Source organism: Vipera berus (assembly GCF_964194415.1).
Source record: "Vipera berus genome assembly, chromosome: 1".
NCBI lineage: Eukaryota > Metazoa > Chordata > Lepidosauria > Squamata > Viperidae > Vipera > Vipera berus.
The window spans coordinates 312,464,786-312,481,922 of record NC_138202.1 but is presented as its reverse complement, the minus strand read 5'-3'; the positions used below and the strand labels follow the sequence as shown (position 1 = coordinate 312,481,922).

Here is a 17,137-nt window from a genome sequence, read left to right as displayed (position 1 = left end):
ATTGGCGGAGCCGGCGGTAGCGCAAATACCTCTCCGTCCCCCTCATTGGCTTAGAAACCTTTCCTTGGCCCGTCTCCCGATCAAAGAGGAAACGTAAGTGCGCATGCGGAAGCCGGTACCGCATCTTCGCTGACTCCAGGCGCACGAGCGGAGATTGCGGTTTTTATTCAATCTCTGCCTGGAGTTTCTGGGATGACCGTTGGCGGGCGGGGAGGGGGGGGAGGAGGAGGAGGAGGCCGGGTTGGAGGAAACGAGGCCGGAGCTCAGCCAGTCTCGGTGTTGGAGGCAGAGATGAGAAGTGAGAGCTAAAGGCGAGGCGCGCGGAGGAGAGCGAGCGAAGCATCCCCACGGCGAAGGCCGGGCGGGAAGCGCTTAGCCAGCACCCGAGAAGGCGGGCTGGAAGTGGCCGCGTGCACCCTTGCCTGGGGAGGCGGAAAGAAAGCGGGAGGGGGTGGGGAAAGCGCGCGCGTAGCTGTTCTGCTTCTGGTTAGACGGGGAGATTCCTAGCCGAGGTCCGCCCGACAGGTAGGCTTGGGCTGGCCGAAGGCCTCGAGTCAGGCAGGGAGAATGGGCGGGGAGGGAACGGAGATGGCCGAGCCCGGGGAAAGCAGCGAGGCCAGCGGCGAGGTTGGGGAGGAAGCCACGGTGCCTGCCTTCCAGTGCAATGGATACCTGGCCGGCAGAGAGCCGGCCAACGGCGGCAGCTGCTTGCCTTTGGTAACCGAGAAGGATGCGGAGTTTGGAAGGAGCGCCGCTTCCTTGGCTGATCTCGAGAAGTACCCAGAGGCAGAAGCTATGCTGTCTGACTGTACCGTGGGGGTGAAGCTGACCCCTCGGCTTTCCAAACGCAGGATTGTGGTGCTGGCCGTGTTCAGCTGCTATTCGCTAGTAAATGCTTTCCAGTGGATCCAGTACAGTATATTGACCAGTGTCTTCACTGGCTACTATAATGTTACTTATTCTGAAATTGACTGGCTCTCCATGTCATATATGGTGACATACATTCCTCTCATATTTCCTGCCACTTGGTTTCTGGACACGAGTGGCCTCCGTCTCACTGCCTTGCTGGGATCGGGACTGAATTGCTTGGGGGCCTGGGTTAAATGTGCCAGCGTCCAGCCAAATCTGTATCTGGTCACTCTGCTGGCTCAGATTGTGTGTTCCATAGCCCAAGTCTTCATTTTGGGGTTGCCCTCCCGCATTGCTTCTGTTTGGTTTGGGCCCAAGGAAGTGTCCACTGCTTGTGCTGTAGCTGTTCTGGGCAATCAGGTGAGTGGAAAAAGGAGAAAGTTTGCTGGAAGAGATGCATGAGATAGGGATGTTGACGGATACCTTTGGTGAGAAAAAATAAAGTATATTTGGATTTAAGAAGAAAAAATCTAGCTTCCGTTCTTAATAGATGAGCACTGATCACACACAACTGTGTTGGCATTGATGATTGAAGCAATTAACTGGAATAACCAAGGACATTTACAACTGACTAATTAGCCTTCATATATTTAATTCAAATCCTTGCTAATTAGACCTGTACCTTTTGTATGGTGCTCTGATGTCAGTAAGGCATTATAATCTAAGTTTTCATTCTTCAGTGATAGCCTTCTAATGATTACTGAACTAATAATCTAGAAATAGCATATTTAAAAGAAAATATTTTCTGCCATTTTGATATTTCAATATTCAGAGAATCAGCAGTTAGGAAAACATGATTATAAAAAGTATTGTAACATTTGTGCATTCTAAATATAGTTCTTTAATCCAGAAAAATTACGTCATTTAAATAGAACTATTACTGACTGTTGACTTCCTGATGAGAAAGCAATGTTTTTTTTCCATTTTCTTTGCTTGTGATAGAAACTTTCAGGTTGATAATTACTAATACTGTTACTAAGTATCACCAAATGTGCTGATAGAAATCCAACAGAAAATATATATTTGGATTTCCTTTCATGCAATCCTTTACTGAACACTCCTGAACAACTATAACAGCCATACCATAGGAGTATTAATTCAACTTTTCAAGAACTGGTTATTGGTTAAAAGATAAGGAAGCAGAGAGAATAGACAATTTTCATGTTGAAATGTGCAAATCAGTCTCTGGGATATTTCAATGGGGTGCCTGCTATACTATAATAGAAATGAATAGGAAGGAAGGATAATTATTTTATAACGTGACTGCTGTGTATCATAAAAGGAGTAACTGAAATGATTAGGGATTATTTTTTCTGTTGTATGATACCACAATATTTAAAGCTTTTTTTTCTTAAAGGAAGAGAAAGAAGGTTTGTAAAGAGGTGTAAAACATGTATGAAGGAAAATGTGGGCAATAAAGTTTTCTTCCTCTCAGTGTCAGAACTTTCAGTCATTCATTATAAAACAAAAATGCTAAAGAAAACATGTCATGTAATGTATAATTAGATATGGTGATGGTTGCAAATCTAGGTTGTTTTAAAGAATTAGTTGCGGAGAGTTGATCTGTTCATGTCTTTAATTTTTAATGGTTGCACATACTTCCCACTCCCAGAGGCTTAGGTGTGAGAGTTTAAATAGAAGCTCTTGGGGAGAAACAGTGAATAAGGGCCTTACTGTTTATGATTATGCATTTGAATGCATTTTAGACTGTTGTATGATACAGTGTTGGCTAGATTGGCCCTATCCTAATCTAATAAATTTTCTATATTTTCAGGTATATTGTAACACAATTTTCTTTTTATTTTAATAGCTAGGCACAGCAATTGGCTTTTTACTGCCTCCAGTTTTAGTTCCAAACACATATGATGACCTGGATCTTATGGGACATAATATCAGCATAATGTTCTATGGCACAGCAGCAGTATCTACTTTCCTCTTTTTTTTAACAGTGGTTGGTATGTAAAACATTTCAGTATAATAATAATTTGCAAATTGAAGTTGAGTGATTATGGAGGAAGAAATCAATGGTTAATACCAATAGTAGTAGGAGTCCTTAGAGCAATAACCAAAGGGCTGCTTAGATACATGGACATTTTGAACTTATTAGATCTGGATATCTTGACTTTGCAAAAAACCACTTTACTCAGAACTATATACTCAGATGCTACCTTAACAGCTCTTACATCGTTGCTTAGGGCTTGCATTGTTAAATTTTTATCAGTCTCAGACTGGGAATCGAATTGAAGATTAACCATAATAATACAAAAACTATGTTGATGTATATTATACATAACTTTTTAGTTTATTTTTCCTAGAAATAGCTGTAATTACAAATTATAGCTTACCTGTGAGAAGATAGTAAGGAAACATATAATGGGATGTCTACATTTTAGGTTAAGAGGACTAAGAAGCAAACTGAAGGAAAAGTAAAAGAAGAATTACCAGAATTGTGCTAAAAAACAATGACTAGAAGAAGTTAATATAAACAGGAAAATATTACAGTAACCAAGGAAGGATTGCAAAATCAGAGATCCTATGAATATAAGAAATTGCAACACTTGATAAGGAAGGAGGAAATCTCAAGCAAAAAAAAAAGATTGTACCTGACAGTAATGAAGAAAAAAAACTGGTCCTAGCTGCGGAAAGACAGTAGTTCTATCAGTAGAAATATAGAATAATATAACAACTATGGTGTGCTGTTCCTTTGCCAAGCTTTGGCAAATTGAGGACAATGAAGTGACACGTTATATTCTCAGGTTTCAAATGATCATTAGAATGCATGGTATGTGAGCATCTGACAATCAAAATTGGAAAAATAAATGACTGTTAAATTCTAGTAAGTAAACTTCTTCATAAAAGGTTGCTTGCTGCAGTTTCTGTCTGTCAGGACCCACCCCAAACCACGTCTTAGGAAGACAAAATTCTTGGAGTCAAATCTATTCCAAAAAGAATCTTTACTATGACATGCTTGGTTGTAGGAAAAGAGACAGGACTTAATATTACCCCATGAAGTAAACCCTTATAAAGAGTTCCTGGCTTAACCCCCCTTAACCCCATTTGGTCAGTCCCCCATCCTTTCTCTTGTATCATCCAAAAAGGAACTTAGGACCCTTCATGTTTATTGCTGTCTTCCGTGACAAAAGCCAGATGCTAGCCCCCCCCTTTTGTTTCCCCACTTCAAAAGGCTTCTCCTTTCCTTTGAAATGCCTAATACCGGTTCAATACACATCTATCCTCTTCTCTTCGGGAGATGGCAGAATCCATGGAATAATGTTTGAAACATTCCATTTATGAATATGATATAAATGGATTCTGACACTGTCTTTATTATAAAATCTTTTTTGTCTTAAAAGGGTTAAGTTCTACTTTCAAGGAGGGGAGTAGTTCAGTACTCTTTGTTGCCTTTTTTCTCATACTCAAGATGAAGAGGATGACCATGTGCATGAGAGAGTTTTAGGAACCTTAGTTGGAAAAGGAATCTTTGTGGATAAAGATCCTTTGCTCATTACACAGGAAAAAGTGGAATTAGTTCTGTGATACCTACAGATAGTCCTCGACTTACAACCACAATTGAGCCCAAAATTTCAGTTGCTAATTGAGACAGTTGTTAAGTGAGTTTTGCCCCATTTTATGACTGCTTGTTAAATGAATTGCTGCAGCTCTTAATAATATGGTTATTAAGTGACTCTGGCTTCACTATTGATTTTGCTTGTCAGAAGGTCTCAGTAGGTGATCACATGACCCCAGGACACTGCAACCACCATAAATATGGGTCAGTTGCCAAGCAGACGAAATTTGATCACATGACCATGGGGATGCTGCAACAGTCGTGTGAAAAACTCATCACTTTTTTCAGTGCTGTTGTAACTGGTCATTAAACAAGCTATTGTAAGTCAAGGACTACCTGTACTTCTCCTAACACATCGGCTTTCAGATTTTATAGTGACTGAAGTTCTAGTTATCCCAGTATCTGCCTTTATGGAAACATATGATTATGCTTCCTTATTATATTGATAATTTATTATATATGAAGGTGCATGTAAAACCATTCCATCAAAGAGAAAATGTTATATATTTAATGTTTTTGTTTTCTTCTTAGTGTTTAAGGAAAAACCAAAATATCCTCCAAGTCAGTCTCAGGCTGTTCTCCTGAATCCATCTCCAAAAGATCACTCCTATAGACAATCAATACTCAATTTGTTCAGGAATGTTCCTTTTATTCTTTTATTGATAAGCTATGGTAAGCATTTATTTAACTTACTTAAAGATGTGTGTACTAAATATTGTATTGTTTTTATAACCTGGCTCTCTTCCTGTACTTATTTATTTGCTAAGAGATATTTGTTAAATTGATATGCCATCTACAGTATTTCCCTATTGAGTTATGTAATTACTTTTATAAATTCTTATATAAAATTTAAATTATTAATATTCATGATAGAAACATGAAGATTAAATATGCACATATAGTTCATTCTGTTATTCAACTATTATTCAATGTAAACATGTACACTGCTATACATTCTATTCTGAACTTGTATTAATATTGTTGAACCTTACAATTCTGTGGTATATGTTTCATTGTTCCAAAATAAGATAATGGATTTTGAAATATAATGTCTATAATTACCTAAATATTTCTGGCACTAAAAGACACAAGTAGCAAAATTACTTCCTCTATGATGATTTGTAGCATTTTCCAAGAAACTTCAATAGGTTGTTGTGATTCTGCCATTCATACGGAGACAGCAGTAGCATTTGCAGCTTAGAACATAATGTAAATTCTGAGGTTTGTCCAGATACCTTTGGGCTTTTGCTGGTGAAGGAGCAAGTGGGCCATAAGAATGATCCATAAATGTGCAATGATGGAGATGTATACAGTCCTCTCATATGAAAATGGGGGCTGTCACTATTCTGTAGAATTTGGAATATTGTAGTAGATCTTTTGACAGTCATTCCATGCCTTCTCTCTTTTGACCCTGTGATTCATAGCACCCCAGGCAAAGATTTACAGAGGAGCTGGTGGGTAGTGTGAAACTACAGATAACAAAAGTGTTGGGGCATTAGACTCTTGAGCCTAATGCCATGTAGCCATAAGGCCATTTGAAGCCTACTTTTTTCAGTGATGTTTTTTCACAGATTTTGCCTATGACAAAAATGATAAACGGAATTTAGATTTCACTTCTACTTGTTCACAGCCCTTCCCATAGTTCATTAACTCTTTGGGTACCTCCCTTTCAATGTGCTGTGCAGTGCTTCTATGCCAGCCTTAATGGCAAACAGGAGATGAGCCCATGCAGGGCAAAAAGATATTCTGGCCTCCCAGTTATCATTTCCTTTTCTGGTAACTCAGTCTGCTGAAGGGTAACTTGTTCTTTGTTTTATGAGTTTGGCTTCATTTAATTTCTGTAACAGTGGCAATAATTTTTATAGGAATTATGACTGGGGCCTTTTATTCAATCTCAACTCTACTAAACCAAATGATATTGGCTCACTATAAGGTAAGTTTCTATAGAATTTCTTGTTAAACCAAAATCAGTGCCCTGTTTGTTTAATAATAACAATAACAATAAAAATAATAATAACAATGACAATGACAATAAAAATAATAAAAATTGGAAGGAACCTTGGGGATCATCTAGTCCAACCCCCTGCTTAGGCAAAAACTCTATACCATTTCAGACAAATGGCTGTCTAGTCTCTTCTTAAAAACTTCCAGTGTTGGAGCATTCACAACTTCTGGAGGCAGGTTGTTCCACTGATTAATTGTTCTAACTGTCAGGAAATTTCTTCTTAGTTCTAGGTTGGTTCTCTCTTTGGTTAGTTTCCATCCGTTGCTTCTTGTCCTGCCTTCAGGTGCTTTGGAGAATAGCTTGACTCCCTCTTCTTTGTGGTTTTTTCATTGCCAATTCTGATTTGTACAGTAGTTAGACATATAGGATGTGGGAGATCTGTCATTAGGTAAAAGAATAATAGATTGATACACTATCTGATTATGGATTATTTCATTATCTCAGATAAAAAGAAGGAAGAAATTTGTGAAAGGAACAAAAGATGGGCTTATCAAACAGAATCATAAAAAAATGAGCATTTCATCTTCAGGTCTTTGAAAGTATTATCTAAAAATGCTGCAGTTTTGTAGATTTAGGTTGCATCTTTCCTTATTTTTTTATAAATTCTTGTTTTTATCAAAAATTGGTAATAGAATAATCTTTGTTTAGTATTGTATTTCTTTTACAATTGGAAGACATTCCTATTTACATTGCTTGAAAATGGGCTATAAACTAAGCATAGATAGTGTCCCAAACTACAATATTTCTTTTATTATTGTTCTTTTATTTATTGGTGTTTGCCTACAGAAATGATTGATATACTTTACTAATTTTTTATAGATGGACTTTTTTTAAAAAAAGTGAATTAGTGTGAACTTGCTTATTCATTGCATAATTATGTAATTTCATAATTATATTACATAAAGGGAGAAGAAATAAATGCAGGTAGGATTGGCCTCACACTTGTGGTAGCTGGAATGGTTGGCTCTATTATCTGCGGCTTGTGGCTGGATCATACCAAGACATACAAGTAAGTATATGAATAGGAGTAGCAAATATTTAAATTCATATACAGTAGAGCATAATTCTGTCTTTTGTTAATTAGCTAAGCATGTTTGTGTATGTGCCAGAGAGAATTATGTTTAACTATTTTTTGGGAAGCTTCTGGCTAGAATTCATAGCTCATTTTTTTGTTTTTTGGCAAAGGACCAGAATTTCTTGGTTTAGTTCTAAATGGAATCTCTGATTTTATCAGTGCCAGAATCTTTGTGCAAAAAAGCATGCAACAGGAGAAATGGAAAAGATGAGAGAAAATTGCTTGATAGTCCCATTGATAATGTCAGAGTTATAGACATTTTGCTACATATAATATTTTAAAGCATTTTGTCTTAGATGGCAATGGTCTGCGTGTCCTAAAGTCCATACTACATATCTGTACTGCCTGTGTTTCTCCAGGTTGTTATAGTTTTAAAGTAATAAGCACCTTTTGAGTCTTGAAATCTGAGAAAGCTGTTTTCACAAATTTTAAAATAGATGATAAAGTTAGTTCTCAGGTTACAACTTCAATGACTTTTTAAAGTTATGATGGAGTTAAATGAGGTGTGTGTGATGACCAGTCATGAAAGTAGTGGCATTGCAGTGTTCCTACAATCACACAATTGTGATTTGGATGCTTGTTGTCAGCTGGCTTTCATTTATGATGGTTGCAGTATCCCATCACCATTAGTGAGCTTTCCTGCCTGCTTCCCACAAGCAAGGTCAATGGGGAAACCAGCAGGAGGTCACAAGTTGTTTTGGTAAGTTGCTCCTGCTCCTGCTTTTAGTCCCAGGGTGCCCTTAGGTGGCAGGGCAAGTGATGCCTGCTTAAACTCATGCCAGACTGTAAAATCCCCCTTCCTTACCTGTACTCACACCATGCCTCTATCTCCCATCTGCATTGGAGCTTGTCCATACTCCATACAACTCACTGGCCTGCCAGCCTGCTTGCTAGCTACCTAAAGAAAGGCTTGTTGTGATCAGGACTTGCAATTTCCTGCTGTCTTCCCATTGATTTTGCTTGTTAGAAGCCAGTGAGCAGTTGCAAGCTGTGGTCACATGAGGTCCTTCTTTAACAATCTGCAATCTTCACTCAATGATGGCACAGGGATTGTCAGGATTGCTGTTGCTAAGCAGTGCAATTACACAATGTCATGCTTTAGACCACGTCATAAATGTTTACAATAGAAATTCCAGTCCCAATTACTATTGTAATCCAAGGACTACATCTACTCTGTTAGGTGGCAAAAGAAAGCAGAGACAGATTGCCACTGAAAATGTACATTTTTATTTAAGCTCTGTGTTACGAAATAATAGCAAAAATAATTTGTGATTTTTTTTTCTATAGACAGACTACATTAGTTGTATACATCCTCTCTTTTGTTGGGATGGTCGTATTTACATTCACCTTGAACTGTGGATACCTTATAGTTATATTTGTGACTGCTGGAGTACTTGGGTAAGGATTTTTGCAATAAAATATACTGCAATGCTAATTCAGGAACATTAAATTTATTTTTTGTTATGTGTTTAAACTGGTAACAAACTGCTAACTTTCTAGTGGGATATGTTTCCATCAGAGGTGGACTTTTGTAACTGGATGTTCAAATTATTGGAGTAAGCTAGAAAATCCATTGTAGGTTGCCCTAACAGTAATAAAAACTGAAGAACAATTAATGTTGATATAAATAGTAGGAATTATTACTAATTTGAACTTTGGCTTTTTATGTCAGTTTCTTTATGACAGGTTATCTGCCTCTTGGTTTTGAATTTGCTGTGGAAATTACATATCCGGAGTCAGAAGGCACCTCATCAGGGCTTTTGAATGCTTCAGCACAGGTAATGAGGAACGTTGTACTAGAGTCTTGGAGTTTTGAGCTCAGATAACTATCACATCAGTAATACTGTTTTGATAAATAGATAAGTAGCAAAGATTAAGGAAACTTTTAGGACTTTTAGAAAGCTTTGCAGATCATAGTGATTATACAGAGCTTTCCTAAACCTTACAGCATCTCTATTGAAAATATAGAAAATATACATTGTAAAAATTGCATTACAATAATCTCAGAAAAACTCCTTGTCCTTTGCTGAATTTACATTGGCACTGTGGAACAAATAACTTGTGCAGAAATGTAATCGTGGCTACCCAGTCCATTCTAACTATTTTTTTCTCATATCTCAGTCTATGCTTGGAATCTGAAACAATGCTTTTCTTGAATAAGCTATTTTCCATTGGAATGGCCGGGTAATTCTGGGGTGGGTTTATTTCCCCCCTACAATTAAACAAATTTGCAGGCCATGAGTAGTACATTTTTGAGAACATGCTGTTCTTTTCTGAAAGTAGTGTGTAAACAAAGCCCTACTTATGGGGCATAGTAGGAAATAAAACTAGCAGAGTTCAGGCAACTTGAGCAGAACTGGCAGAGTTAAATTCTGAAATATGTTTTTATAAACAATTACAGATATTTGGGATCATCTTTACATTGATTCAAGGGAAGCTTACAACAGATTACAGTGCTCGTGCTGGAAATATTTTTCTCTTTGTGTGGATGTTTATAGGTATCATTTTAACAGGTAACCACTTAACATTGTCTTATGTTTTTGTTCTTAATAGAAAAATAGTGAATATGAAATCTGTCCAAAGGCTTAAGTCATCTTTGTTTATTTGAAACTGTAAAACTCCTTTTATTACCAAAAACATACCACATATCTTAACAAGAATAAAAACACAATGTAACATAAGAGTAAAACAAATAAAATAATTAAACATTTTAAATACGTCAACAGCAGAGGAACAGCGGTAGGAAACAAGAATGGTTAAACAGGCTGAGGGCTTTTGCCTATTGTTTTGTTTATAGAGCTTCTCTATTCAGATAGTCCTCGACTTACAAGGATTTGTTTAGTGACCCTTCAAAGTTACAATGGCACTAAAATAAGTGACTTATGACAATTTTTCACATGATCATTGCAGCAACCCTGTGGTCACTTGATCAAAATTCAGAAGTTTGGCAACTGGCATGTATTTATGAAGATTGCAATGTCCAGGGGTTATGTGATCACTTTTTGCGATCTTCTGACAGGCAAAGTCAATGGGGAATTCAAATACACTTAATAATCGTGTTACTAACTTGAAGAACCATGTGATTCATTTAAACATTGGTAAGCAAGTCGTAAAATGGGGCAAAATTCACTTAACTGTTTTTCTTGGAAAATTTTGCAATGGAAATTTTGGTCTCAGTTGTGGTCATGTCGGTGACTACCTGTATCTTTGATGAACCTCTGTGTGATCATTTTAACCCGGATTAAAGCCTAAACTGAAAAGTTGATTAGCACGTGGGCCAGTCATAAGATTTTCCTCAATAATTTATGAATAGTATCTAAAAATATCTGTAGCGTAGGTGTAGGATGAGGGTGGAGGTTCGTTCTCTGAGCTTTGTGGGTTGGTTTCCGAACATTTCGTTACCTGCTAGGTAACTTCTTCAGCAGAGTTTAGGGATCCCCTAAAGATGTTATCTAGCCTGGTAACGAAACATTCGGAAACCAACCCACAAGCTCGGAGAACAAACCTCCACCTCACATATGTTATTGTATTGTGATACATTTTAAGAAATATCTAAACTCAGATATTGCTAGGCTCTGAAAAATCATTAAAGGCACAGTTACTCCTAAGCAGTTCCCTTTATTGTTCCTCATCTATAGACAGAAATCTTGCCCAAATAAAGCAACTACTACCTCATTAAAGATAATACTCTGAGAACTTCTAGGGAGGAGCTATTTTGATTGTCTTTCTCCTAACCAAAATGTCTAAACTTCACTGTCTCTTGGTCCTCTGGAATGTAGCTTCTCCCTTCTGGGAATTCAGATTATATTCCACCACAGATATTTGTTGAATCTGTAGGAATCGTAGTGTATCTCAAAGGCAATAAATCAGATTTATTAGTATAATAGAATATAAAAGCCATATTGCTGCATACTTTCAACAAGCTTTGGTCATGATATTACATATCAGATAGATAGCGTTCATTGGAAAGAATAAAGTTATATTGAATAAGAATAAAGCAACTTACTGTAATAATTGCCTTTAAATTGTTTTCTTCTGTGAAGTTAGCAATAATTGATTTTTCACCCAAACTCCAAGAGGATCAAACAGTGGAGGTATCTGGAGTATCTTCTACAAATGAAAAGTTGTGGAATAGAAAGTATTCTCATCATAACATAAATTCCAGAAAATATTTTCATTTAGTTATTCAATCAGTTTGAATATTTCTTATCTGCATTGCATTTGCTTTCATTGCATTGCACTGGCTGCTGTTCAGCCCTCATGTCACTATAGCCATCACCTCCTCTTCCTGATCTCTAGGTTTGCAATTTTGATTAATGTGTTTTAGTATTTATTCATATAACTATTTCTCCATTCAGAAATAGCTGAAAAACATTGCAATAAAGCAAGTATTGGATATTCTGCAGAAGACTGCTGACATTAATGTGTTGGATTCTGTAGCACAATTAATAAAGCAAACTTAAAAAATTCACTACAGTAAATGTATTTAAATTAATATTTAATACTATTTCTTTTAGCTTTAATTAAATCTGATTTGCGAAGGCACAATATAAATTCAGGGATTGTAACTGTGGACATTAAATCTGTAAGTAATCTTTACATTTATTACTTGATTATAGGTTTGTTTCACTGAGTATCATTCTATTTTCAGTACTTTTGAGTAAATTTCAGAAAATATTTTTGTGAAGTTTGCATCTTTTTTATTAGAAGTTTCAGAACCTAATTATTTGCCATTTCTGAAGAATCTTCCAGTTTATCCAATTTTCCCCCCAAATCAGTCTGCAGCATGTGAGGAAGAGGGACCACTGAGAAATTGAAGGAGTGCAAGATAATAGAACTCTATAGAAAGCACTCTCTTCCATCTGAATTGGAACTTAACCAGTATTCCATTTCCTCCTGGAAATTCAGTAGTTGTCATGTTGCATGTTTTATTTATTTATTTATTTATTTATTTTATTTTAATCCCATTTATATCCCGCCCTTCTCTGAAGACTCAGGGCGGCTTACAATCTAAGCACAAATCAATGTGCTTAGCAATAGCCTTCATTCTATGTATATGCCTGCTTATTAGGGCTTTCGCCCCCCCCCCAAGCGGCATTATTAAAATGACATCAACAGTATTGTAATATTTCCTGAAGTTATTTCCTATTCTTTCATGGCTATGTATATATTTAAACTGCAATTACATAATTATTTGTGGGTTATGTCCAATGGGCAAGGGACATAACCCACTAATAATTTCTTACTCCGTTTCTATAATTATTTATATTGGGGTACATAGTTGTCCCCAAAGCCAATAATTATTAGATTGTTTAATTAATGTAGAAAACAGTTGCAAGTAATATGTTTTCAAATTCAGTATGATACATTTATGGAAGGCAAATGTTCATTGGTACATCAAATGAATGTGTATTCATCATTTGTGTATGAATATTAGGTCTAATATGCTAATATTTAAATGGTAAGACATGACTTGGAAATTTCTCAATATAGATGAAAATATGACACATTTGTATTTAATACATATTCCTACCAATTGAACTTTTTACTAATTAATGCTGGTGTGCCTCATGTTCAAAAGGATTTGGACAAAACATAGTACAGTGGAAACTTAGTACTCGACTGCTTTGAAACTTGTCGAACTTGGCACTCAATGCATTTTGACTTGAAAATTTTATCCCAGAATTGTCCTTAGTCTGGTATTTGACGTGCAAGCTAGAATGTGTTGATATCGGTTGCCTCATGACTAATACATTATTCCTTATGGGAAAATTTTGTTTGGTACATGTCATTTTTGGTATTAATTGCACCTCCCCTCCCTGGAGACAATTAACGATGAGTACTAAGGTATCGCTGTATATACTTCCATTCTTCTGAATGCTTCATTGGAATCTAGGGAAAACCCTCTCACTAAATCTGTTTTCTAAATCTTATATGTTCTGAATTGCCTTTTATTTCCTTGACAGATACCCCCTGACAGTCCTGTCGAAGATGAACAAAATAAAACATCAAATAACAAGTCAGAATCAAAAATTTAAAATGGGAAAAAAATACTAGACTCACAATTGGCAGCTTTTATAATAAAAGCAACTTAATGGAGAATCATAAGAACTGTAAGCCTAAAAATTGTGTTGAATGGCAGCAGTTAGCAGTGATTGCACACTGGATAAGGCACAGATTTGTATACACTTAATGAACACATGTTAACTTCAAAATGGTAATTTTCAACAAATGTTTTAAGTTTCAGTGATAAAATTCCCAGGAATCTTCCATTTCTTATTTGGAAGTTGTGGACTTTCATAAAATATATTATGCTGTGATAAATTAGAAACTCTTATCAAAAACTGTGCCACTAGCTTATCCACAGTTGGAATTCTCATATAGAATGTGTGTACTGAGCAGTTTGATTAAATATGTGCTTTAACTTGTGCTTTTATTTGAAATGTTCAAAACTGCCCTTCCTATAGGAGGGCATTGTCTTTAGCACAATAGACAGTATAAGAAATTCATTTTTGAATGTGTTATACTGTACATCCTGGATTTTGCCATTTTTTTGGCTTTGAAAGAATTGTGGCTTCTGAAATTTCTTTGTTTTGAAACACAAATAAGAGAATGGTATAAATCCCTGATTTCCAAGAAGTATTTTATATTCTAAGTTATTGAAGATAAAGGCATTCTGAATTTTTGATCACAAAACTATATATTCATGGTTCCTGCATTTTTTTTTTACATTCTGAAAATGAAAGTACATCTTTTTGTATTATGTGAGTCATAAGAAAGTATTGCCAGGTCATACAAAAGGCAAATGCATGCCATTGTGTTCTTTGCATCAATTTTGTGTATTTGTGAAAAGTAAATGTGGAAAATAATTTCTGGCAAATAAAATATAATAAAATAAGGCAGAGCTCACAATGGATTCCTTATGTTCCTTACGTTTCATTAGTTAGGAATAATTGCTTAACAAAAAGTAGATTTAGATGATGTGGAAAATTGCCAATGCATGTTTTCATCCTATTTATTTGACAGAAGTATAATAATTTTATGTATATATTTAAGAAAAATTACCATATGTTTCTTAAATGTTCTCATCATGTCCTTTGACTTACCTGGAAGTAAATCAAGATAAACCTTTAGATCTTTTTCATGTTTAGAAGAAGGGTGAAAGTGATTTATTTATTTTAATCCCATTTATATCCCGCCCTTCTCCAAAGACTCAGGGCGGCTTACAATCTAAGGACAAATCAATGTCCCGATGTTCTTGTTTTACAAACAAGTAGGCATGGTACTAATAAGAGTTTTCATTTTCACATGAGGAATAAATGTTGCTTGAAGGCTAACATAGTATACATACATCTGTGCCTAATAATTTAAAAGGAAAAGCATGATCAAATCACATTTCTATCCCAGAGGTCAGAAAAAAACGCTAAGCCTATCCTTTTCTTTTTTTCTTTAAAATGTGTAGGATGTAAAAGTACTTAAATTTGATTAGATCACACCAATATTTGCAAAAATCAGTATTGATCAAAATGGCCAACATATGGTAGCATTAGAAATATTTACTGAAATAATTCCATGATGTTTTCTGCATTCTTCTTTAGTGAGACAAAAGGAACAATAATTCCAAACTCCTCAACCAGTGGTGCCCAATCAGTTCTTTGGAGAGAGGTTTTTCCGCAGACCAAAGGGTGCGTGGTTTTGTGTGCTGCCTGCATCCCGTGGATGAGGCTTTGCTTGTTTGTGTGGCCCGGTTTCTAGCATGCTACAGATCCGGACTGGCTTGGACAGGGCGGAATCCAGTGGAGTGGAGAGGGCAGGTCTTGGTCATACCATTTGGGATGAGTTTGACCCTGTGACTCTGGATGATGTGGACAGGATTATGCATAAACTGAGCGCTACAACTTGTTTATTGGACCCATGTCCCTCCTGGCTGGTGTCGGCCGCCGGGGAGGTGACAGGGGGCTGGCTGCAGGCAGTTGTCAACGCTTCATTGATAGAGGGTGTCTTCCCCTCCGCCTTAAAAGAAGCGGTGGTGAGGCCCCTCCTCAAGAAGCCTGCCCTGGACCCGGCCTCGTTGAATAACTTATCTCCTGTTTCCAACCTTGCGTCAGTTCCTGCAATTCCTGGATGAAGCGGACTATCTGGACCCGTACCAGTCCAGTTTCAGGCCCGGGTACAGCACAAAAATGGCATTGGTCGCACTGGTAGATGATCTCTGGCGGGCCTGGGACAGGGGTTGCTCCTCTGTCCTGGTCCTACTTGACCTCTCAGCGGCTTTTGATACCATCGACCATGGTATCTTGCTGCGACGGCTCGAGGGGTTGGGAGTGGGAGGCACTGTTTTACAGTGGTTCTCCTGCCTCTCGGGCCTCTTGCAGTTTGTATTTGCAGGGGGGCAGAGATCTACCCCGAGGCCCCTTTCTTGTGGGGTGCCTCAGGGGTCGGTTCTCTCCCTCCTCCTGTTTAACATCTATATGAAGCTGCTGGGTGAGATCATTTGTGGCTTTGGGGTGAGGTATCACCAATATGCGAATGATACCCAGCTTTTCATCTCCACCCCAAGCCAACCCAGTGATGCCCTTGACATGATGTCCCGGTGTCTGGAGGCAATGCGGGTCTGGATGAGAAGAAACAGGCTCAGGCTTAACCCCTCCTGCTGTGGATACCGGCATCTCGTATTGTCCAACAAGTTCCATCTCTTTTGATGGGGGGGAGGTACTGCCCCCCTCAGAAAGGGCCCGCAACTTGGGTGTCCTCCTGGGTTCACGGCTTAACTTGGAAGATCATCTAACAGCCGTGACCAGGGGGGGCCTTCGCACAGGTTCGCCTAGTGTGCCAGTTGCGCCCCTTTTTGGACCGAGATGCCCTATGCACGGTTTCCCACGCCCTCATCACTTCTCGCCTGGATTGCTGCAATGCTCTCTACATGGGGCTGCCCTTGAAGTGCACCCGGAGGCTTCAACTGGTGCAAAATGCGGCCGCACGGGTGCTTATGGAAGTATCTTGATACTCCCATGTTACACCACTCCTGTGCGAGCTGCATTGGCTTCCGGTTACCCTCTGGGTGCGATTCAAGGTGCTGGTAATAACCTTTAAAACCCTACATGGCTTAGGCCCAGGGTATTTGCGAGACCACCTGCTGCCATTATCAACCTCCCATCGCCCGGTTCGCTCCCACAGAGTTGGCCGCCTCAGAGTGCCGTCAGCCAGGCAATGCTGGCTGGCGACCCCTAGGGGGAGAGCCTTCTCTGTGGGCATGCCAACTCTCTGGAATGAACTGCCTCCGGAGTTGCGGACGGCCCCTGACCTTCAGTCCTTCCGCAGTGACCTGAAGACCTAGTTATTTCAACAAGTGGGTCTGGACTGATTATGGTTTAAATTAGGCTTTTATTGGGTTAAATTGTCATGTATTTATCATATTTTTTAATTTTTGTACTTTATGTTTCTTAATTTTTTATTGTTGTGAGCCGCCCTGAGTCCTTAGGGAGAAGGGCGGCATATAAATTTAATCAATCAATCAATAATAAGTACCTGATTTGTGATTATATTTCCAACATCTATAAGTTTTCTTTCTAAGAAGTTG

The 17,137-nt window shown here is 37.9% G+C and overlaps 1 protein-coding gene across 1 annotated transcript; it reads left to right on the top strand.

The window, feature by feature from the left end:
• The first annotated feature begins 52 nt into the window (after positions 1 to 52).
• On the top strand, positions 53 to 14,719 carry FLVCR1 (FLVCR choline and heme transporter 1). Its single transcript, XM_081314578.1, has 10 exons — positions 53 to 1,269; positions 2,720 to 2,864; positions 5,009 to 5,149; positions 6,343 to 6,410; positions 7,388 to 7,491; positions 8,845 to 8,955; positions 9,230 to 9,335; positions 9,959 to 10,070; positions 12,075 to 12,142; positions 13,524 to 14,719. The coding sequence occupies exons 1-10, from the start codon at positions 568 to 570 to the stop codon at positions 13,593 to 13,595; spliced, it is 1,629 nt and encodes a 542-aa protein (XP_081170704.1). The 5' UTR covers positions 53 to 567; the 3' UTR covers positions 13,596 to 14,719.
• Positions 14,720 to 17,137: the final 2,418 nt, after the last annotated feature.

Excerpts from the sequence above, each read along its gene's own strand:
- FLVCR1 (XM_081314578.1), top strand. The coding sequence starts at position 568 with ATGGGCGGGGAGGGAACGGAGATGGCCGAGCCCGGGGAAAGCAGCGAG. Across the intron at positions 8,956-9,229 it reads GTGACTGCTGGAGTACTTGG|TTTCTTTATGACAGGTTATC; the intron begins GTAAGGATTTTT and ends TTTTTATGTCAG. Across the intron at positions 9,336-9,958 it reads TTTTGAATGCTTCAGCACAG|ATATTTGGGATCATCTTTAC; the intron begins GTAATGAGGAAC and ends AAACAATTACAG.